The sequence below is a fragment of the Penicillium taxi genome (genome assembly GCF_028828555.1).
Source record: "Penicillium taxi strain IBT 34144 chromosome Unknown utg000004l_segment0_segment0, whole genome shotgun sequence".
Classification (NCBI taxonomy): Eukaryota; Fungi; Ascomycota; class Eurotiomycetes; order Eurotiales; family Aspergillaceae; genus Penicillium; species Penicillium taxi.
This window is the reverse complement of record NW_026643206.1, coordinates 492,722-514,273: the sequence shown is the minus strand read 5'-3', so window position 1 is coordinate 514,273 and position 21,552 is coordinate 492,722. Positions and strand designations below refer to the sequence as shown.

General features: G+C 46.0%; 9 protein-coding genes across 9 annotated transcripts; 6 read left to right on the top strand and 3 right to left on the bottom strand.

Annotated features, from left to right (window-relative positions):
* Window positions 1-2,004: 2,004 nt before the first annotated feature.
* Window positions 2,005-2,476, top strand: N7495_005103 (Rieske iron-sulfur domain-containing protein; the record flags this gene model as incomplete). The annotated part of the gene is made up of 3 exons (XM_057207754.1): window positions 2,005-2,062; window positions 2,146-2,249; window positions 2,330-2,476. The coding sequence occupies 3 exons, from the start codon at window positions 2,005-2,007 to the stop codon at window positions 2,474-2,476; spliced, it is 309 nt and encodes a 102-aa protein (XP_057061528.1).
* Window positions 2,477-2,894: 418 nt separating this feature from the next.
* N7495_005102 (Rieske iron-sulfur domain-containing protein) lies at window positions 2,895-3,095 on the top strand (the record flags this gene model as incomplete). The annotated part of the gene is made up of 1 exon (XM_057207753.1): window positions 2,895-3,095. The coding sequence occupies one exon, from the start codon at window positions 2,895-2,897 to the stop codon at window positions 3,093-3,095; it is 201 nt and encodes a 66-aa protein (XP_057061527.1).
* Window positions 3,096-3,394: 299 nt separating this feature from the next.
* Window positions 3,395-4,609, top strand: N7495_005101 (putative PP-loop ATPase superfamily protein; the record flags this gene model as incomplete). The annotated part of the gene is made up of 1 exon (XM_057207752.1): window positions 3,395-4,609. The coding sequence occupies one exon, from the start codon at window positions 3,395-3,397 to the stop codon at window positions 4,607-4,609; it is 1,215 nt and encodes a 404-aa protein (XP_057061526.1).
* A 527-nt stretch (window positions 4,610-5,136) lies between these two features.
* N7495_005100 (putative Ras guanyl-nucleotide exchange factor RasGEF) lies at window positions 5,137-9,279 on the bottom strand (the record flags this gene model as incomplete). Its single annotated transcript, XM_057207751.1, has 6 exons — window positions 5,137-5,505; window positions 6,051-6,101; window positions 6,155-6,583; window positions 6,650-8,146; window positions 8,328-8,954; window positions 9,022-9,279. The coding sequence occupies 6 exons, from the start codon at window positions 9,277-9,279 to the stop codon at window positions 5,137-5,139; spliced, it is 3,231 nt and encodes a 1,076-aa protein (XP_057061525.1).
* Window positions 9,280-12,681: 3,402 nt separating this feature from the next.
* Window positions 12,682-15,198, top strand: N7495_005099 (PSP1 family protein; the record flags this gene model as incomplete). The annotated part of the gene is made up of 2 exons (XM_057207750.1): window positions 12,682-14,654; window positions 14,709-15,198. The coding sequence occupies 2 exons, from the start codon at window positions 12,682-12,684 to the stop codon at window positions 15,196-15,198; spliced, it is 2,463 nt and encodes an 820-aa protein (XP_057061524.1).
* Window positions 15,199-16,044: 846 nt separating this feature from the next.
* N7495_005098 (uncharacterized protein) lies at window positions 16,045-16,949 on the bottom strand (the record flags this gene model as incomplete). The annotated part of the gene is made up of 2 exons (XM_057207749.1): window positions 16,045-16,489; window positions 16,546-16,949. 2 exons carry the CDS (start codon window positions 16,947-16,949, stop codon window positions 16,045-16,047), a joined length of 849 nt encoding a protein of 282 aa, XP_057061523.1.
* A 751-nt stretch (window positions 16,950-17,700) lies between these two features.
* N7495_005097 (putative salicylate hydroxylase) lies at window positions 17,701-19,418 on the bottom strand (the record flags this gene model as incomplete). The annotated part of the gene is made up of 6 exons (XM_057207748.1): window positions 17,701-18,156; window positions 18,207-18,288; window positions 18,345-18,660; window positions 18,718-18,884; window positions 18,941-19,279; window positions 19,327-19,418. Coding segments are annotated over 6 exons (1,452 nt in total), but the record flags the coding sequence as incomplete, so codon positions are not given.
* Window positions 19,419-19,667: 249 nt separating this feature from the next.
* Window positions 19,668-20,105, top strand: N7495_005096 (uncharacterized protein; the record flags this gene model as incomplete). The annotated part of the gene is made up of 1 exon (XM_057207747.1): window positions 19,668-20,105. One exon carries the CDS (start codon window positions 19,668-19,670, stop codon window positions 20,103-20,105), a length of 438 nt encoding a protein of 145 aa, XP_057061521.1.
* Window positions 20,106-20,558: 453 nt separating this feature from the next.
* Window positions 20,559-21,450, top strand: N7495_005095 (uncharacterized protein; the record flags this gene model as incomplete). The annotated part of the gene is made up of 2 exons (XM_057207746.1): window positions 20,559-21,070; window positions 21,129-21,450. The coding sequence occupies 2 exons, from the start codon at window positions 20,559-20,561 to the stop codon at window positions 21,448-21,450; spliced, it is 834 nt and encodes a 277-aa protein (XP_057061520.1).
* Window positions 21,451-21,552: the final 102 nt, after the last annotated feature.

Genomic DNA, 21,552 nt, shown 5'->3' with positions numbered 1-21,552 from the left:
AGCTTTATTGTTTACTTTCTTATTTGATGTCGTTGGCATCAACATCTCCTATAGTGCCATCGACTAAACCGGTTTTATCTATGTTACACTCTCATCAGTGGCTAATATTACAGAGACTACCCACACTTACACCCATATCTCTAATATCAGATTACATGGGAAATCAACTGTGGTGCTTATCCAAGTAATTTGGGTGTAGTTGCTGAGTAAGTACCCAGATAGAGGAATACTCGGCTCTAGTCTATAGCTTTCAAGGTCGAGCGCTGTTTCATTCATGCTGAAATTCTAGTTCTGTCCAGGTCATAACGCGAGCGACATTGCAGGAGAATAGGCTTTCCTAGGGCTACAAGGCCCAGGAATATACAAGCCAGTCATCTTCGAGTTCAAGCAGCCTATTCCTGTGATCACAATTTCTTCAGCCCAGGATCCAATCTATTCCAAATTTACAGGCACATACGACCCACTTCCAAAAGCCAAAAGGGCGATGAGTCTATTCCAACTTCAGCATCGAACCTGGAAGACCCGAGATACCTGAAACTCATAGCAGTTTACAAGTTACAACTGATTCAATTATTTGCTAGCGTAGTATTAGAGGGAGACTGGTAGTCACGCCCTGAAAAATAAGTATTGCTTTGCTTATTCCAAGGTTATCATCACATTCATAGGTGACGTCGAGGTATGCTCTTTTTGTCCATCGATCCCTACCATCGAAATTCAAGTGAATACTAGATACATCGCATCTGGGCACATCATGGATCTGATGGAAAGTGAAAATTGTGGAACTTCCCAGGCTGATAGGACGACCAAAGGCCCGTGAACTATGTACTCACCAAGATCTCCTGGGGATCCACTTGGGTGACTAGATAGGTGTAAGCCAATATTGGAAGTATACTGAGATCACCTGGCATGTAACTATGTATAGGCACTCCAAATTCCAATTAGATACAAGTAATAGTGGCTTCGATGTTCTATGTTTGGTAATTGACTGCCCAGGTGACCAAGGTATCAAATTCTAGTATCCTAGGTAGGTAGCTCTTAGGTAGCTTCCAGGATGCGCTCACCCTTGGCTTTTCGTCCCTTAAAGGTCAACCTGGCTATCTATTTCCAGAGCCTATATTCAGGACAATATTACTCAGGATTTCTATTGATATTACCCACGAGCACTAGCGAAGTGACGATTTGAAATCCAGCCAATTTTTCCTACTTAGGAAATATCATTACTCGCTAGTATTGAAACATGGGCGTCAATTTGAAAGTCAAAAGTCCCTCTCGCACCAAATCATCGGTAATGTTCTCTGCAATAGGAGAGAAATTGATTTGTAGCTTGAGGGACTTCCCTTATAGTTTAGTCATTACTAAAGAAGTATCCCGTCTGTCACACAAAATGTATGGATAATTGAAGATCGCCGCCTTCTATATCTTCAATGAGTTACTACGTGTCAGGCGGTCATCGGGTCAATGGCCGAAGAGCCTAATCAGCTTAGATACCTTTAACAATGTACCTGTTATACGGCATTAAGAAGCGCATAGTTAAGAGATAATTATTTCTGATCTTTTGACCTTAGTTCACGTTTGGTCATCCAGTAACCTTAGAATGGATAAAAAGACAAGAAATGCGAAAGGTGCTAAAAACAGATATGATTGATTCGTCAATATCGTATGTGCTGGCAAGAGAGTCAATCAACTTGGATTCAAAGTGGTGGCAGCCTCGGCAGATGTCTGTCCGAATAAAACAGCTGGTTTATGATCATTTGGCCTGTTCAATCAACCTAACGGCTATGCTGTTTGGACATGGTGAAAGAACCCGCTATATTGGATCAACAAGTAGATACGCCTTCATAAGATAGGCCTTCATATCGAATGAGACTAAATGTTATAATAAGATGACCATGATGCATTCCTTCTTGTGGAATGATGATTCTCTCTCTCAGCACTTCTCGAGCTTCATTAAAATTTATCTATCGGTTATGGCCAATTACATGCTGCACTATTTCAGCTTCAACAATGCACCTCCAAAAAAACAAATCAAAGATACGCGAGGACGTGCTCTTCCTGCGTAATGGTATACATCACTAGAGATGTATGATCTCGAGCGCTAAGCTATATTTTCCAAACTATGGCTATAACCACGCACAGCTGTCTGAGACTGGCTCCGCTACGAACTTACCAGATTCGACTTCATCATCACTCGTGACCGAAAAAACAACATCAATACCTTTCAAGTCATTGAGACGGAGGGCTCTGGAGATGTCAAAAGCCTGTCTTTCAATTTTACGGCTGATCCTATGGACTCAATGGGAAACTGGTAAAAACACCGGGTTATCAACAGTTACATGAATTTGATCCTACGCAGAATGGTCTCTATCATATTCATATCAAGATTGATGCCAACAGATTTGCTAGTATTAATTTTGATGTGAAGCCTGAAGGTTTCATAAGAACACTTTCGGGACGTGGACAAGCAAGAGAGGTATAATCTGTACAATTTCGATGACTATCAGCTTCAACACTCTTATGAGCTAGATGGGCACTTCAACTGAAAGATTATTCCTGATGACTTCAACGAATGATACCACTTTCCAACGACGTATGCCGAGATTCCTGCTTTTCTCAACCGTGATTCTTTTGATAGAGAACTCGAAGACGGACATATCCAACATCACTGCTCTTCTACGCTGGAGCAGTTCACCAAGAGGTTTTACACTACCAGTACTTATTACTTCCCAGTATCTGTCATGGTCTTGTTGTAAGTTGTATATTGATTATCTTTTGATAACACTTCCTCATGATCCAGAAACTCCTTCCAAACAGCCCAAACAAACAGCTCTAAAATGGCCTTTGAAGTGTACCGAAACAAAGTTTCTTCTGATGAGGACTTCAATATCATTGGTTAAATGTACGTACGAGCCATGGAAGAAGACAAGGTACTCTGCACTAATGCGCAGAAGAATCTTGACCGCGATGCTTTTAACAGCGGCCAACTCCACCATAAGTCTGAGAAAGCGCCATTGTATGTCATGAACACAGTGCGTAGTGTCATTTCAGATCATTTTGAGTGCGAAAAAGCTGAGGGAGAAACCTGGCCGGCGAAGTAGAAGATATCTTGTGGTCAGAGCCAAGATGATGAGGTCTGCCCTGCTCTGAGTTGTGCTAAGAAGGATATGCTAGCCTAGTGATTCGTGAATATTGATTATAATGCCTTGCTTTAAATCTGCTTAGTTCAATTTGAATCAGTAGCCATTGAATTCATACCAGCTGGCATATATGCAGTTCACCAGCTATTTCACAGTTGATCCAATGGGTGGTGTTGGCTTACAAGTCACGGGCCACTGCGGGGAAAATAAATTATTTTTGTTCGCGAACTTGTTGCAACTCAAGAGTCAACAACCACATCATGGCACCAACATGTTACAACTGTAAAGAAGCCCGAGCGGTAATAATCCGACCTAAAAACAGAAACAAACTCTGCCGCGCCTGCTTCCTCCAAATATTCGAAACCGAAGTCCACGAAACAATCACCAGTTCCAAGCTTTTCTTCCGCGGCGAACGAGTAGCGATCGGAGCCAGCGGCGGTAAAGACAGCACAGTACTAGCTGCCGTACTAAAAACCCTCAACGAGCGCTACGACTACGGTCTAGATTTATGTCTGTTGTCTATCGATGAGGGAATCCGCGGCTATCGCGACGACAGTCTCGAGACTGTCAAGCGCAATGCGGTGCAGTATGAAATGCCACTTGAGATTGTGGGGTACGGCGAGTTATACGGGTGGACGATGGACCAGGTTGTTGAACAGATTGGCAAGAAAGGGAACTGCACATACTGCGGCGTGTTTCGGCGACAGGCGCTTGATCGAGGCGCAGCACGATTGAACATCCAGCATGTTGTTACAGGCCACAATGCGGATGACGTTGCTGAGACTGTGATGATGAATCTGCTGCGTGGTGACTTACCGCGTCTGTCTCGTGGAACAAGCATTGTGACTGACTCTTCTGCGTCGGATATCAAGCGCAGCAAGCCGCTGAAGTATGCGTATGAGAAGGAAATTGTCCTCTACGCCCATCATCGCCAGCTCGATTATTTCAGTACGGAATGTATCTACTCCCCCGAGGCATTCCGGGGTAGCGCGCGCACGTTGATTAAGGATCTTGAGAAGATCCGCCCTAGTTCAATTTTGGATATTGTGAAGAGCGGCGAGGATATGGCTGTTCTTGTCCCTGGTGCTGTTAGGGACAGCGGGAAGAAATGCCGCTCTGATGCTGCTGAGGCAGATGATGCTGGTGGGTGTGGGAGTCAGAATGGCCGGACGAGCGGTGGTGAAATGGCCGCTATGGAGAAAGAACTGGCTGAGAATGAGACTGCTGAAGTGCGCGAGACGGAGATCAAATTACCTGGTCCGTCGAGGACACAGCGCAAGATCAAGGTGCAGACTATGGGACACTGTGAACGCTGTGGCTACATGTCTAGTCAGCGCATATGCAAGGCGTGTACTCTGTTGGATGGCTTGAATCGGAATCGGCCCAAGACTGCTATTGAGGTCGGGATTGAGGACGAGGAGGGAAGTTCTACACTGATGAGGCAGATGGAGCGAACTCAGTTGACAAATAGCTGAAGGCTGCTGCCTCACCTACTTCTCAGGCCTAAGTCAGGCCTTCTTCCAAGTATATACCCCGGTCGTCCTCGTCTCTTATACCGCCTGCGATGACTTTGCCGCAATACCACGACAAGAGTCGGCTAATTGTGATTCACCAGGCCTCTCCATTCCTACGGAGCCTGACAGGACGACTTATGAGACATGAAAAACGCCTACCATACCTACCACGCCAACAAGAACCCGTCCAGAATAGATTATAGAATATACGAAATACCCGTAGAACTCCTAAATGTATCAACGCCTCTATGTAATATTTTGTACAGTCGGTCATGAAGTAAATAGTATACAAGCCCTGCAGAGCCACCCCAGTTTGGTAACGCATCCCTTAACCCTCAATTTCTTCCATGGTTTTCTAGATTAAACCGCAAAACCAAGCATTCCAAAATGAGCCAGCCCCAAGAAGCAAAACCGAGCCAAGAACCTCATCCAGGTCACTCTAATAACTCCGAATGGCCATCCATTCCAGTCAAAGGATGAACGTCCACTCAGTCCTCCTTAGCATTGGGATCATGCAACTCTGGCAAATCAAACCCAACCCGTCTCGCAGTCAGCCGAATCCTCTCCTCTTCATCCATATTCATTCCATTATTATACCGCTCCAAAAGCAGCGAATACGTTCGCTGCGCCTTGGCGTATTGAGCCAGCTGCTCGGCTTCCTGGATGCGGATGGTATATTCTTCTGCTGTGGATGGAACAGAGAATGGCTTTGGGACTGCAGATTCTGACGAAGATGAAGATGTAGATGTGGATGTGATTTCTGAGAGGAGTGTTGAAGTGCTTGTTTGCTCGGCGCGGAAGAGTTCGCGGAGACGTCTGTGTAGTGGGCTTGGTGTGGAGCATTTGTGGCCTGGGAGCTCGCGGAGGAGGGCGCGGTAGACTGAGCGGGTTTTTGGGGCGAGATTTTGGGACATTTTGTGTTTAAATTTGATTTTTGGTCCTTGGTTTAGTTGGATGGAAATGGGGTTCTAGATTTGGAATTTGGAGTGACCGAGTCACGTGATGTGGTTTCAGCCTCGATTTCATCATGGCATTATTTCGATTATGAACTGAGCTTCGTAAAATATGTTTCATGTGTCGCAGTAGATAATATCCGCACGGTGGTGTTGAATATCGTTGTTCATATCGCTACCTATATACAAAAGAGTTTCGTATCGGAGCCTTCATCACTCCAGTCGTACATTCATGCCGGCCAATTCCAACCAAGAAAAATCAATATATATCAATCATCGGAGCGTATCAACGTGAAAATGGGGTATGTAGAAGGAAAAATAAATACGACAAATGATGCTGTCCATAGGCCTTTCCTGTTCCTTTCCTTTTGTTCATTGTTTTTTTTTTTTTTTTTTTGCTTTTATTTTCAATTTGCCTAGGCGCGGAGCCAGCCAAACTTCCTTCGTACAGGTTCGCCGCTGGTGGAGGGTTCAACGAGCAAGCTACGGGCGTACAAATCCTGTTTAGAGTCAGTATGGTGCGTCGCATAAAGTATGCAGATTGAAATCTCACCTCTTCATCACCCGATAGCTTGGCATCCAGGACTAATCTTTCGATCTCTTCAAATTTCTGGGCCTGAGGATGGGGGGTTTTTTGACTCCGTTGAATACCAAGGACCACCTCACCCATAACCTCAAACTTCTTCCAGTTGATGCGGGATTTGTTCTCGCCATAGAAGGTTTTGTTTCCTTCTTCTGCGGAAACGAGATCGCGGCGGTGCAGCGGAATGAATGGGATTCGTTCAGAGAACGAGTTCTCCCAGGCCAGACGGTAGGCAAAGTGACTTCTTTGAGTACTCATGAGAATGACTAGCCGCATGAATTCTTTCTGGGTTGGAATCGGGATCAAGTCTTTGGTCTGTGTTAAACGATGTACGGGTGTGCCATTGATGGCGGCAATGACAGCACCTAATGAGTTGTAGTTATTTTGTCGTCGCAGTTTCTGAAGAAAAAAAAAATTAAAAATTAGCTTGTGGTATATGAAAGAAAATATGCGAGCGAGACTCACCACTGCAATGCCCATGAATTTCTCCAGGCACCTTGCTCGGTGCTTGGGCTTATCCCGGAGTAGGATCATGCTCGCCACAAAAAATGCCAGGTGATTGAACTGCTTGATCATCCGGTTGACATTCTCGAGGCTCTTGATCTTTTCCTTGTCAACTCCTGAGATGCTGACGTGGCGTACGAGATCGCGTGGTCGGAATGAATTATATTCGATCCAGTCGATGCGGGTAAGTTCCCGGGCGAAGTCCTCCTCGGGAATGTCCATGAAGGTCCGCCATTGGACTTTGGTGAGTGGAGTACGACAAGTCAGTTCTAATCGATTGGCCTCTTTCTGGGAAGCCTCTAGTGTTAAAACGGTGAATGATTGGTTGAGGGTTGAGGAGGGTTTGTCGGTAGTAGATGTGACGGAAAATGTTCGTGAGAGTCGATCATGGGGCCCGTCGCTGAGATCCAACGCGTTCATGCTATATAGAGGGTCTTCCTCTGCTTCGTCTTCGTCGTTATAAGAGCCTGTCAAGAAGGGTGCTGGTGAGCTTCGGCCGGAATTGTCGAAAAAGGTCTCGGTAGGGGCTGAATCATCGTCTTCGCCATCTCGAAATGCCCAGCCCATATCATCGTCTTCGGCGTTTGGCTCCAAAAAAGATCCAATTTCCTTGGCGGCAAACATGTAGAAATGGCTCTTTTCAAGCGTACACACAAAGTCATTGATGCGCTTTCGAGTTCTGGGGAAAGCGAAATCACCCGGGTAGTCGGCAGCCCATATGGCTATCACGTTCAATAGTCGTAGCTGGTTTGCCATTCGAGCAAGCTGGTCCTCATTGCTGATTTCGTTCTTTTCGAACCGAATTATTAGGGCATTGAGGAGGGTGGATGGGGCGGCGAATTTTCGGTAGAGGCAGAGGAAGATAGCGACGAATTTGGAGTCTTGTTTCGATAAGGGCACGGCGACGAGGCGGTCGACCAGTTCATCGAAGGAAATTCCAACATCAGCGCTGGAACTGCTTTCGCTGCTTGGTTTTGTGCGCACGGCGCTGGTTGGGCTCACGGGCTGCCCATCATCCATCTCATCATCCATATTCAAAAAGGTATCGAAGGCGTCGCCACTATGTCGCCAATTATTTTGCGGTCGGAGGTTGTAATCCTTGAGTGGTGGGCTGTCTCCCTGAGCAGAGCCCTGTGCAGATGGTCGGCGCTGATTTAGCCGCGCCCCAGAAGGTGGAGTTTGCGGTCGTGAGTCTCTCCTAGCATTTCGAGCAGATGGAACATGCTGTTGTTGCGCCAGATTGAGAGACGGGGGCTTAGGCTTGTCCCGGTCATCGGCTTCGGACAGAGCCAGACCTGTCAATGAGCCGCCAGCAGCTCCAGGATTTATAAAAGGAGACTGTGGATTGGCACGAGAGTGAATGCCTTGAGTAGGATGGGGAAGGAAAGACGGGGAGCGCGGGGAAGGGTTGGGAGGGTTATAAATATGGTCGGACGTAACCAGGCCTGAACAGAATCTCTAAATCAGTTTTTTTTTTTTTTTTGGTCAAACAGAGCGAGACGCCACTTTATGAACTCCGACTCTCCTTTTCTAGCTTATTCCGACTTGGACGAAAGAAAAAAAGAGCGAATCCCTAAATTCCCATGTCGGCCTCGACCCACTTAGTTTGCCCAAGAGGGGGTCATGGCTCCAGACCGACAGGGGACATAGGGGACGTAAGAAAAAGGGAATTGAACAGGAAATAAATACCTTTTCGAGATAGTATAACCGATCTCAGAACAAGGGCAATGCACATTTGTTGAGATCTTGGTGAATCTGGTGAAGTTCGATAAATATGGTGTCGGTCGTTCGATACGCCTAAATCGCTGTCTTCCGGGCGCAGATCACATTTACAGGCGACTAGCAGGAATGGTATCGATGTACCAAGCGCGTCTAGATCGATCCAAAGGTTAGTAGGCAGCGGTAAAATAATATGGTCAATGGCCACTTCTAAGGAGAGCTTACCTGCAAGTTCAGTCGTCACATCGACCTTATCCGGTTGAGTGGAATCATGGAGCAGAAGTACTCCATCGATGATGGGAACAGACTTGTCGTTTCCAACTCTCGGCCACATGACATTATGACCTTCGAATATGACCTGTTTCAAATCGATCTCCAACAAGCCCACTGCATAGATCGATCCATCCAATGACATCTTCTTTTTAGTTAAAATTGAAGACGATGGCTGTTTCATATCCAGCGCACACTTTATGAAGCTGCTTTTGCCGGCATTATCTTCACCCACTACCGCAATGGTCACTTCGGGGAGACCGGTGTGGGGTGGTTCCTGCAAGGTAAGTTAGTATGAACACGGACGTGATGCTCCTCTGCATGATCTGCAGGGCAAAACGCACCTCATCGCCATGGGAGCGAGGCCAGGCAGCAGAGCTGGGTCCTTGTTTTTCTATCATCTCAGTCATTGATGGTAAATTCAGTCCTGGCGATGGTGGCGGTTTGCGGCCTGAATCCAGTTTATATAGTTCGCCCGATGGAGCAGAAGAAGTACGCGCGCCCAGACCAGGGCGCTGCGGAGCTACTGGTGCCGGTACCGGTTGGGCTAGAAATTGTTGTCTTTCGTCGCTGGCTGCCAGCTCGAGTCGTGGAGGATTCATGGCAGACAATGTGCAATTGCGATTGGAGAGCCAAATCCCGAGCCAGAGCCAGAGCCAGAGAATAAGGATGAGGATGAAGATGCGATTCTAGGGTTTTGGCTTATTGTTTCTGTCCGAGATTCCGGCGCTGCACAATATCCATGATTGCCGTTGGAGATAGAGATCAGAGTCTGTTGGGATATGAGAGAGTCTGGTGGAAGAAAAGGGATGCGACTCTGCTCCATACGATGGTCACTGCGCCTTAACCTTGGAAGCGAGACAGGTTAGTCTGATCCACAGTAAGATTGGACACATACACACCTTTATACAGCGATATACAGTGAATTAGGGTAAAGCAGACAGGAACAAAACCAAAACGTCAAGAGAACTTGAAAGAATAGGAAGCGAACCGAAGCGGGTTGTTTACCAGACTTTCGGGTCTTTTTTAAGTTTATACATGGGAACCAAGCAATAGTAAAGTCCGAACTGCTAGATCTATGCAGATGAGTATGCGAGATTAATCAAACCTGTTCGATATATCATATACTCCGTACCACTTACCATAATACCTTACCCAGAAGATTTCTCCCAATTTTCCCATCAAATACACCGCCTTTTTACACCGCCCACGAGGTTGTGCTGTAGTATGTTCTATATTCACCGCCATGTTGTAGATTGTCTGAATTTTATAACAAAACTCAGTTGATAGGATCTTTTGAGCATAATTCTATACTTGACTTGGTATAATAGGGGTTAGCGTTCAACTAGGGAGATGTTATTTCCAGGGTTCTGAGCAGGGGGCGGAATGCCGGCAGAATACCGGCAGAATAAATACGAGATAGGAGGTTAATGGAATTAAGGAGACAGATTAGTCAGACTAGATCAGATTGCTCTTAGTTAAGCGACATGGAAATCACGTAGAGAGTAGAAACTTCCAAGTCTCAGATCTGGAGCTAGAGCTTTGCCCTAAAACAATGAAAAGAACACCTGGCAATTTATAAAATTACAAAAATTACACAGTAGAAAAGAAATGACTAGTCAATCTGCGTTTTCGCTTATCCTTATCCACACTGGTCCTTTCAAGTCTGGCCTCTGCAAAAGAGGGGGAAAAGTGGGAAGAGAGATATTAACTAACAAAACTAGTTGGGCTTGTCTTGGCGTCTGATTACCCCAGTATGTACAGTGTATGCACTGCACAGTCCTTGACCTGCATTCACTCGAGGTCATAGCACATCAATTTTGAAATGCAATATTCAAGGTCTTTGATAATATTACCATCAACTTTTTCCTATTAATAATATAATAGGTAGTCAAGTTGAAACTGCAGTTTAAAATTGGTGGTCAATACATACATACGGGCACGTGAGCAGTGAGCGTGGCAATGTCTCGTGTTGATCACGTAATGGAGTATAGAGACCACTTCATATGAGAACAAGGAAAGAACCTTGAAACGACCTCGGGAGGTGATCTTCCTAGACTAAATACTAAATACCTATGAGTTAATTGAGTTTGTATTTTGTATTTCGTATCACGCCACTTGAACTGATACTACATACTACCCAGGAAAGTAATTAGTGCTTTCTCTCCAACCTTGAAAGGTTCCGCTACTATATAAATACGTAGTAGTTAGTTACTACATATTTACCTAGGTGTGTAAATCTAAATGACATCAAGTGGGGTTGGCTTCAACCCCACTTCAAGCACTCAACATTGGCCCACTTCAAGTAGAACGGACGTTCGGATTTGATTCGTGTGGATAAACTACATGTTTGTTTCACCATCATAAGTTTTTAGTGGCACGGAATGTATCCTCTATCAAAACTCTCGAGGTCTCTTTCCACGCAAACTGGGGAAGATGAGAAAGGAGAGAAGAAAGAATAAAGAACGAGGCGGGATCAGCCTCTTTTTTCGACAACCTATGGGATATCAACATTCCCCACCATATACAGTACCTTGAAATAAATCCGGGGTTTAAGTGAGGAAACCCCGCAAATTGAAGTGTGTGACGGAGGCCGTGCGAGATGACTTTAACCACGCACCAGTGCTGAATGGGCTGATAGAGCAGTTCTCTATAGACCCGCTAAATGAACTAATGTTGGTTCCCGAGTGAGCTGAGGGGTAATATCTAAAGTACATCTCGGTATTTAAGAAGAGATGATAGATTAGAGATTCAAGTAAAAGAGAAGGAAAAAAAAGATAAATAAAATAAAATACGAGAAATTATAGCAGCGGTCCGAGGTCATTACCAGATCCGGAGTAAAAGTTACCCCAGTTTCTCTCTCACTTTCATCCTCCACAACTTCTTCTTCTTCCCCCGCTCTTGTCAAACCTTCCTACTTCCATTTCACCATGCGCCGTCCTTGAAGGGATTCGGTTGCTCTTCTCTATTTCAATCTTCGAGCTTCTGTCAGATCTTCTCAGATCTCTCCATAGAAATTTGGATTGCCCTTGGTCATTAGGCCGCTTCACTCTTCACTCTCTTCACTTTTCGCCCTTCACCCTTCCACTTCTTCACTACTCCCCCACTACTCCCTCACTCCTCACCAGGATTCATTTGACGAGATCCACGATACACGATCCATCGCGTCGTCGTTGAATAGAGTATCCTGACTTTAGGTGAGTCCGCCCCTCAATTTGTCACCTGTCACCTGTCACCCTTTCTCACTTCCCCGGATTTTCTCCAGACTCGATTACCCCTACTTTTTTTCTTTTTTTAACTTACACCCTTCCTCGTCTTTTAATTGTTCTACCGTTTCAAGCTTCGGATACCTTACGCTTGGATTTACTTAGGTCGTTGGATAATACTCTGCCAGGTTCGTGTCGCTGACACTGTTTCATTTGTCGCTTTGTTCTTGTCGCGCGGTCTCTGCATTTACCCTATAACTTCACCCACACTTTTGCAATCTGGCGGTTTCAATAATCATTCCCGCCCTCTTTTTCCTAATGCGCGCCCTGGGGCCCCGGGCTGAAGATCCCCGGTTTCCCGCGATGAGGCTCCATGCCAGTCATGCCACCCAACACGTGCCCCGGCGCATCATGGTCTCCGCACTCTTACCGTTGCGATTTCAATTTTCTTCATATGCCCTCATCTCAAAATGAGTGTCGCCACTGACTTAATTTGCATTTAGTGTTGTACACAGCGTATACCTCCATCTACCGAATCAAGATTGCCACTTCCAAACATCGAGCGCGTGGAAGAAGACTAGTATTTTCTCGCGTGTATTCGATCCGACTCACAGATTCTATACCCCTTTTACCCTTTTCTACACCGTAAAGTAATACAGGTCAGCAGATTTCAACCCAGCCCGAGTCGTTTTCAGCCTATATTGCCCAACACATTCTTACGGCAGCGTTGTCTAGCTGAACGCTACTTGCGCGTGGACATTAAACTGACAGCATTACAGTATTTCCGTTTCAGAAATCATGGCTGCGCCATCCAATAAACAATCAACATCGGTAACCCGATCAGGTACTTCACCTGTATCTGCACCGGCGACAAATGCTTCCACTAGACTGGAGAGAGGCCATCCAGGATTGCGCCGCTCCACACCTGATTCAGAAGCGCTTGCGTCATCTGATGACGATGGGGACCATCTGCTGTTGAGTCACTCGATTACTGCGCCCGCAACTAAACCAGTACGACGGACATCCTGGTTGAATGAGGTCCCTCTTTCCATTCAGCGAAAACATTCCTTGCCTGCAGGCCCTCTCTCCTCGGCGCCATCCAACCCTGCGAGCCCTGCAAGTGACCAGGCGCCATGGACAAACAGTAGCCCGGGTCTGAGTGCTTCATACAATTGGAATCAAGCCGGTAGCTCTTTTTCCTGGGGAACTGGGATTTGGAATGGAGATTCCCGCAAAGAACCGCCTTCACGCTTGTCCGAAATCGTGCCTTCTCCCACCATGACCTCCACTCAACTCTCGAGTAGTTATCTTGGAGATGAAATGTTTAGTCCCATCACACGCACTATCTCTGGTGAATCGGCCATTCCATTTTCTATTCCACTACAGCCCACCCCCAAGACCTATCGCTCTCAATCATATTCAGTCGGTCAGATGGATCCAGAGTATCTGGGTATGATGGCGAATAAAGGCCCGATGCAATACCCAAGCCGTTCTCGGGGCTCGGCTCAGCAACGCGTCTCACGACCAAGTATGCTGGGCGAGCTGGGTCACGACCCAGCCATGCTCGATCGCGTCCGAGAGGATGACGACGGAATCGATAGTCTGAGCAGCTCTGATGGGGATATGAGCTATTCTGCCAGTCAGGCTCGCACGATCGAGCAGCTGGCACGTGAGAATGCACTCCTACGCCAGGCAGCGGCTAGTCAATTGGATAGTCGGTTCCGCGAGCGGGCTTCTTCGTCTGCTTCTGTCGCGGGTGGTCTTCATTCCCTTCATCGCATGCGAGGTGGTGTTCCAGACCGTGATCTTGCTGATGAGGATATTGGGGAATTGCGTGACATCCAAGGCTATGGTAACCTGCTTGGAGCTGCCAGACGCCGATTTTCAGAACACTCAAACAATCTAGACCCGCAATTCTCGTCCTTTTCAACCCCCTTGGAGAATCGTGCACTGGAAAATGTTCGCAAGGCTCACTGGCAGACGACCCTCGGATTTGGAAGTATTTCTGATCAACCGCAGAGTCGCCGTCATTCCTTTGCCGATATCCCTGTCAGACACGGATCTATGAGCTCGGTTGATTCACACAACACTGCAACCCCTCGTGCATCGGGAGATCGCGATGATGGATATGGAAATGCTGCCGAATACTCTGCCCAGGCATTCTACCCACATGAGCAGTTGCGCGCTGATGGCTCCTCTGGCCTTCCTGCTTCTCTCAATCAATATGCCATGTCTGGGGCTTATGGACGTCAGGCTCCTGCCGTGTCACATGCCCACCAGAACCATCTGCTGTATCTGGTCACCTTCAAGTGCCACCGCGCGGACGTCTTTTACATCCAGGAAGATACCGGTCTGCAAGTGAAGGCTGGTGATCTTGTCATCGTTGAGGCGGATCGTGGTACGGACCTGGGCACTGTTCAACAAGCAAATGTGTCTCTCCAACGGGCTCGTGAGCTCAAACAACAGTATGCAGAGGAGCACTACAAGTGGCTCATGATGTTCTCGCGCCAAGGCCAGGTTGAAAGTTCCAGTGTGCCCAACGCAAGTTTTGCGAACCGAAGTGCAACCGGAGGAATGGGTCCTCATGCACACGGTGCACAGGAAAACAGCGCAGAAATCAAGCCGAAACTGATCAAACGCCTGGCACAGAACCATGAGATTATGAATTTACGTGATAAAGAAGGAAACGAGGCCAAGGCCAAGCGAGTCTGTCAGGCAAAGGTTGCTGAGCATAGGTTGAATATGGAGATTCTGGACGCTGAATTCCAAATGTAAGCATGAAACCCCCTGTATACTATCTAAATCTGATCTAACCATTTTTACAGGGACTGGAAGAAACTAACCTTCTACTACTTCGCTGACTCCTACATCAACTTTAACTCGCTGGTTACTGATCTGTTCAAGATCTACAAGACTCGAATTTGGATGTCCGCCATCAACCCTGCTTCGTTTGTCACACCCACAGCCGGTCTGCCAGGACCTGGAATGGCCAACCCTCTTTATGGCCAGGATGCATCACATATTGAACGTCATCATCAAGATGGACGTAGCTATGGACGGGACACTGTTGATGCAGCACGGGAGCAGATGTTGAACCCTATGCTGCGCACTGCCTTCCCAGAATCATACCAACCGTTCACTCAATCCCCACGACAGAGCCAAGCTGATCCCTTTGGCCCTTACTCCCCCACCGGTTATGATGCTACTCTGGAGACACTCTCCGACTATCCTGCAGGCACTGGCAACGGTGCGCGCATGCACTCATCCCAGGCCGAGTGGGTCGGCCGCTTCCAAGGTCTTTCACTCAATTCTTGAATCTTCCTCTTCCCACTTCCGATCTCCATTCCTGGTTCCTGATTCCCTATTCCCATATCTATTCCCTCTTATCTATGACTCTGTACAATTCGGATACCTCCAAACCTCTCCCGCGACATCAGTTTTTCACATGCTTACACCGAAAGATATTCTCCGCTAGACCTTTTTGCTATTTCTTCTATTGCCCCTCTTACCTATTTTTTCCCTTCTTGCTTTTCTTTTACCGGATGCCCTTGTTCAATCAAGGGATCTTTTCTCTCACTCGTGACTTGGTTTCGTGTTTCTACTTTCACTACTACTTTTCCTAAGTTAGAACTCATACCCGGGGAAACGGATCACCCACACAGTCGCTATTGCTGCGTTTCCGTGTTCTTTCTTTGTTACCATAGACTCATCTCTCAAGATATTTATGACGAGCAGAATTGATCCCGATGTGGTTCGCGGAGCTTCCGTTTCTCTCTGTGCTAGTATTTAAATCAAAAGATTTTGTTTCTTAAAATCATCAGAGCTGATTACTCCGTGTCTCATTGCTAAGGTTCTTGTTCGCTCGCGCTTCATTTGTTGGTCCTGGTCCTGGTCCTGAACTGTATATTGTCAATTTCATGATTAAGCTACTTGATACAACATTGAAGACTCGGATATTCTAGTATAAGCAAAGAAGATTATGGCTTTTTCTTTCTATCTATAGCAGTATTTTCGCTTTGTAAGAAGTCCACTGAGTTGATTTTGAACTCCGTTCACGCATCCTTCCTGATTTGCAGCTTTTAAACAGGATGCAATCCCAATCAACCCATAGAACATTGAAACTCAATCGCAAAAACCAGATCCCTCATCATAACACAGCTTCTAAAAAGAAGCATATTTATCATGCTTCCCCTTAACCTTAACATCAAGCATAACCTCATGAAAATCCCCCTCCCTCCTAGCCCGTCTCAACTTCTTAACATCCTCCTCGCTCAAACTCCTCCCAACAATTTCCTCCAATTCCTTCCGACTAATCTTCTCATAAGCCTTCGACTCCTTTGACGCGCGCAGCTTCGGTTTAAATCGCGCTTGCATCCGGATCCGTACTGTCGTGTCGAACGACACTGTGCTTGCGTCACCGCGGATCTCGAACCCGCTCTTTGCTTTGCTGCTTTCTTTAACGCTGATGAAGGACTCCGCGTCACCGCCGCGCGTTTGGAGCGCGAACGTGCCCGGTATTTCGCTTGGGATTGCTAGGTATGTTTCGTAGTGGGATACTGCTGAGGCGCTTGCACTTAGTAGACCGTGTGAATCGCAGCTTAGGTATCTGCCAGTGGGATTAGTATGGAATTCGAGTTGGATGCTTTGTGAATCCAAACCTACTTCCCATGGTGACCCTTGAAACTAAACGACTCAGTCCCTGCAACCCTAGTCGCAACCCAGACCTGCCGCACATCATGCGGTTCAGCAGTCCCCGCATCCCCCTCAATAATATTCTCTAACAGACTCGCAAACACGACGCCTGTCGCGTCGCTAGCCACGCACGTTGGCTTCTCAGACGCAAGAACAAGAACAATTGGCCCGGAAATGTCGCTTGGTGCATCGGCTGATACCCAGGTCTGATCTTCGGTGTTGTCGTCTTGCTCATCTGTGGCTTGCTTGTGCAGTACGACTGCGTCTGTGTCTGCGGTTGTGTCTGTTTTGCGACTTTTGGAGGGGTTTTCGGGGTCAGTGCGACTTTTGCGCTTTTTGGGCTTGTCGCCTTTGAATGTGAGGGGTTTCACCATTCTTGCTGCTTTTTGTGACTTGCTGGATGGGTTGGGGAATTTGTTGGAGTTCTGGAGCTTCTGTAGGAGTTTCTGGTGGAGTCGGTCTTATCGTGTCTTATCGGGTCTATGTCAGGTGACTTCGTACTAACCCTGTTTGGCGATGTTTCTACTAGCTAAGTGGAGTTATCATGATTCTATTGAGATTCGATTTCATTTGGAAGATCATTAGGATCATAACCATCATAGGAAGTATAATAATGGTCTGAAATCTTTTTGATGGCGTCGAGTTACACGTCTGGTCGGCTCCATTTTTAGTTAAATAAAGGGAATCAGAAAAATTGTACTCTAATCCGCTGAAACTAAATAGGAAATATAACTGATTTAACGGATTGACGGATTGACGGATTTGTATCCGTTACCATTTCTATTCAGATTTATAAAAATTAAAATTCTAATAATGAATTTATATCATTGATACTCGATTAGTATTTGGACATGAATACTGCAGTACTATGTACAGACTTGACCAATCTCGAGTAACCTTGAACCTCATGCTACAAGATATGAGAGCCCTAGAGTCTGAGAGGATTTCGATGATGTACCCTGGAGATAGTGGTCTGCTTTTAATTTACTAATATTCCATCGCCCAGATGATCTAAGATGTTCTGTATTGTTGAAACCTCCAAGGTTCCTAAGGATACATACCTAAGTACCACAGTATTCCAATATCTGATTCCTTTGAAGGAAACAGATATAATAGCTGGTGCTATCATACTTGGATCGACAATTTCCACTCTTCAAAAGCCTTTTCACAGTCTTGCAACACATCAAGCCCAAGAGTCTGTCTCTGTCGAAAAGAGGAAAACCATGTCCAGTCGCTCTTTCGTGTCACCCCCGTGTAGCCTAACACAAAGTCTCGAATCTTTTGTAAGATGCCGTCCTGCATGTGAAAAAGCTTTCGGTTCATCACTGCCCCGCGAACATTTCGTGTGGTACGTGATTTGCGGTTCTTTTCGTAGAGCGCTAGTACACCGGCTATTAGGTATTGTGTTGATAATCGTGATAGAGATTGGTCGTTTCCAAATTTAGTTGAGTTCAGATAATGGGTCTGTAGTAGGCCGAGAAGTTTACCAACCACTGCTCCGTCTTCTACTGCCATAGCAGCTCCTTGTGCTTGGTATGGCAGGGTCGGATGGCATGCATCTCCCAGTAGAGTAACGGATCCCTGGTTTTTCATCAATAATGCGAAGATTGAGGAAAATGGACTATACCGACCTTTGTCCAAGACTTTAGTTCAGAAAGATACGTCAACTTCCACTTCACGGCCGATGGTACACAAGATATTAGTTTTTGTAGGCTTAGAAACGATTAGCCGGTCAACCTCAGTTATTTTGGATTTGCATAAGTATTCACGTTTCATCCCAGTCAGCATAACTTTCATGCATCTCCTCAACATCACCATCTTCTCTGCGGGTATCTGTAGACAAGTTGTCCGGTCGAAGGAGTACAAGGTTGAATTCCTGCCCGCCACGAACAGGGTAAAAAATAGCGTGCTTATCTGGTCCTAGCCAGCTTGTGACGGCAATTTTCTGGCAGAGAGCGTTGACTTTGTCATCACACAGAGCCTCGAGCTGGTTCCTGGAGAAGGTCGCTCGATAAGCCATGTCACCCGTAGGCACTGGAGTATGTTCAGCGTCAAGAACTGTGTTTCTAATTGTAGACATTTGGCCTACTTATGTCAGCTTGTGGTCTTAAAAGTATGACCCGAGGACTATCCTCAGCATACCATCAGCACCGATTATAACATCCCCTGATACCATCCTCCCATCAGCAAGAGTCACCGACGGTTCTTCAATAGAAACATGAGTCGCTTCAGCTCCCAGTTGAAGAGAAGCGCATAATCGAAGTGCTTCATCAAGGAGAATACGGTGGTAGTCAACTCGATGAATAATACTAATTAAGTTTTAAGATCTATAAGGACCAAGGTAGATCAGGATTCAACTACTAACATCCATGGTGCCCCGAATTCATCTGTAATGTTCTCTCCAAATGGCATTGTTCGCAACAGATTGCCATCTTTGTACCTTCGAAAATCAACCTGCTGAACTTGACTCCCTCTCTCGAGCAGTTGGGGTAGGAGCCCGAAGTCGCGCATGATTCTGGTCCCATTCGGTGGGATCTGGATTCCTGCTCCCACTTCGCCGACTTCTAGGGATCTTTCAAGGATCTCTACTTCAAGACCTTCGCGGCAGCAAGCAATTGCACATGATAGCCCACCTAGACCTGCGCCGACAATGATAACCTTCATGATTGCTTTTTGCTGTTGTGCATCAGCAACATGGGATGATCTGAAGTGGAGAATAATGAAACCATACTTTGACCGCCTTTCGCGTACCCATGGAATACTGAAGAATTGGATTTATACTGCCGGCAAATTCCTAGACCTTGGAACCAAATCAGCTCATCTAGACTCTGGTACTTTATGCCAGCTATTAGGTTGAATTACAGATTTCATTTTATTGGGCATTCTCATGCCCAGATCTGCAAAATGCCCGTAATTAAGCTTTTCCAAGTTCACTCAACAGTGTGAATATCTTTATTCTAGGATACGTCTTACAAGCAAGAAATCTGAGAAGCGGTCAGAAAAGCTCCCAACTCTTTAGTATTCCCCACTTTGCCCCTGGTCAAACAGCGTGGTATTTATCGTCTCGGATCTACTCCGCATAATATGACATTATGTCAGATCCCACTCCAGCCCAGGAGACTCCAGCTCGCAAAAAACAACTCACTCCTATTCAGCGCGCAGAAATATGTGTGCTGAAGCGGGTAAATGGCTGGGGTGCTAAGCGCATCCATAAAGCGTTCCCTCATATCCCAAAGTCGACAATTGGCTACACGCTGAAAATGGAATCCAAGCGTACTGATCATGCTCGTATCACTGGATCTGGTGGACAGTTTAAGCTCACCAAAGAAGAGAGACAGAGGCTATATGCTGCTATTGAAGAGAATCCTTCAATCACAGTGAAAGACCAACTTTCCTTGATTGACAATAAGCTTTCACGCAATGGTCTTTATAAAATGTTGCAAAATAAGAAGCTAAGCAAGAAGAGGATGACTCCAATTTCTACTCCGTCGGCTTCGCCTCCATGTCCACAACCCTCCAGTATGACCTGATGTTGATGTTGGAGCTGCCATTTTCAGCAAAATTACACCCTTGCACATACCGCACATCTACGTGCTCTCGATCGCCTTATAACGAAATTACGAAACTTATAGTGATCGATACCGCTCCAAGATCTTGGGAGAGCTTATGTTGATATCTTTGATTATCCAGACACCTAGCTATTGGTATGCCAAAAAGAGTGAAGCTCGAGAGCTGTCATTAGAGCTGGTATTCGGCATAGGACTAGATGTATTGAAATGATTGATATTTGCTCTTTCAAGCAGAAACAAATTTCAAATTTCCATTTTTCATTTGTATAGACCAGTCCGACGTAATAAAAGTACGTATTTTTCACTTTCCGAAAAGCCTGTATTGTAAAGCTTTTACAATACTACGTAATAACTGGCGGGAATTAACCCAACAACTTCATTATACCTGTTTTGCCTTTGATCGACTGCTTAAACATGCCTTGGACTCGAGCACAGCTTCTTGAAATTGGTGATCAAACATGGTGTCCATCTTGGCTTCACCAACATGAACAATTCTCTCTAACTCAACTCTGGAACCTCAGAATTCCCGGCTGGAGCCACGGAAGTCTGGCCACACAGGCATGCGCAGTATTCAGAGAGCATCTAAAAGACCTTTCTTCATATACAGTCTTGGATATCTGCGCTGGTGCAGGTGGACCTACGCCAGTCCTGGAATCAGAACTCAATAAAGAACTTGAGTCTGAGGGCAAAGACTCTGTTCAATTCGTTTTGAGCGATCTCTACCCGCACGTTGAAGAATGGGAATGCATCTCGAAAAAACAGCAGAATGTGACGTTTATTGAGACTCCGGTTGATGCACGGGCTATCCCGAGATTTGCAAAGACTAAGAAAGAGTGCCGGATCTTCAATATCTGTTTTCACCACTTCGGAGACAAAGACGCAGCGGGGATCCTGAAAAATGCAATCGAGTCCGCTGATTCCTTCATGTAATTTAAATCCCTCTTGATGCCATATTTTCTCGGATCTGTCTCTAACTGTCTTTAGCATTTTCGAAATCACGGCGCGCGAGCTTTGGACATGCCTATGCTCGCTTCTGGTTTTTTTCTGGGCTTTCTTCGTATCGCTAGTCTGGTACTGGAACTCGCCTGTTCATCTCTTCTTCACATTTATCTTACCTGTGGCACCATTTACGATATGGTTCGACGGGCTCATCTCCTGTCTCCGAACCCGTACCGCGAATGAAGTTCGCACATTACTGGATCAGCCAGGCCTTGACCTCTCCGATTGGACTTTCCATAGTGGGCAGAAAACAGTGCAGTTCCCATTCATCACGTTATACTACTACGTTGGGATAAAGTCGGAATAAAAAACAATCATTTTCCAACTGATGTACACTGACTGAACTATCAAAATAGATTCCTGAAGACCAGGGAAATCAAAAGAAAACACAAAATTAAACAATTATGTA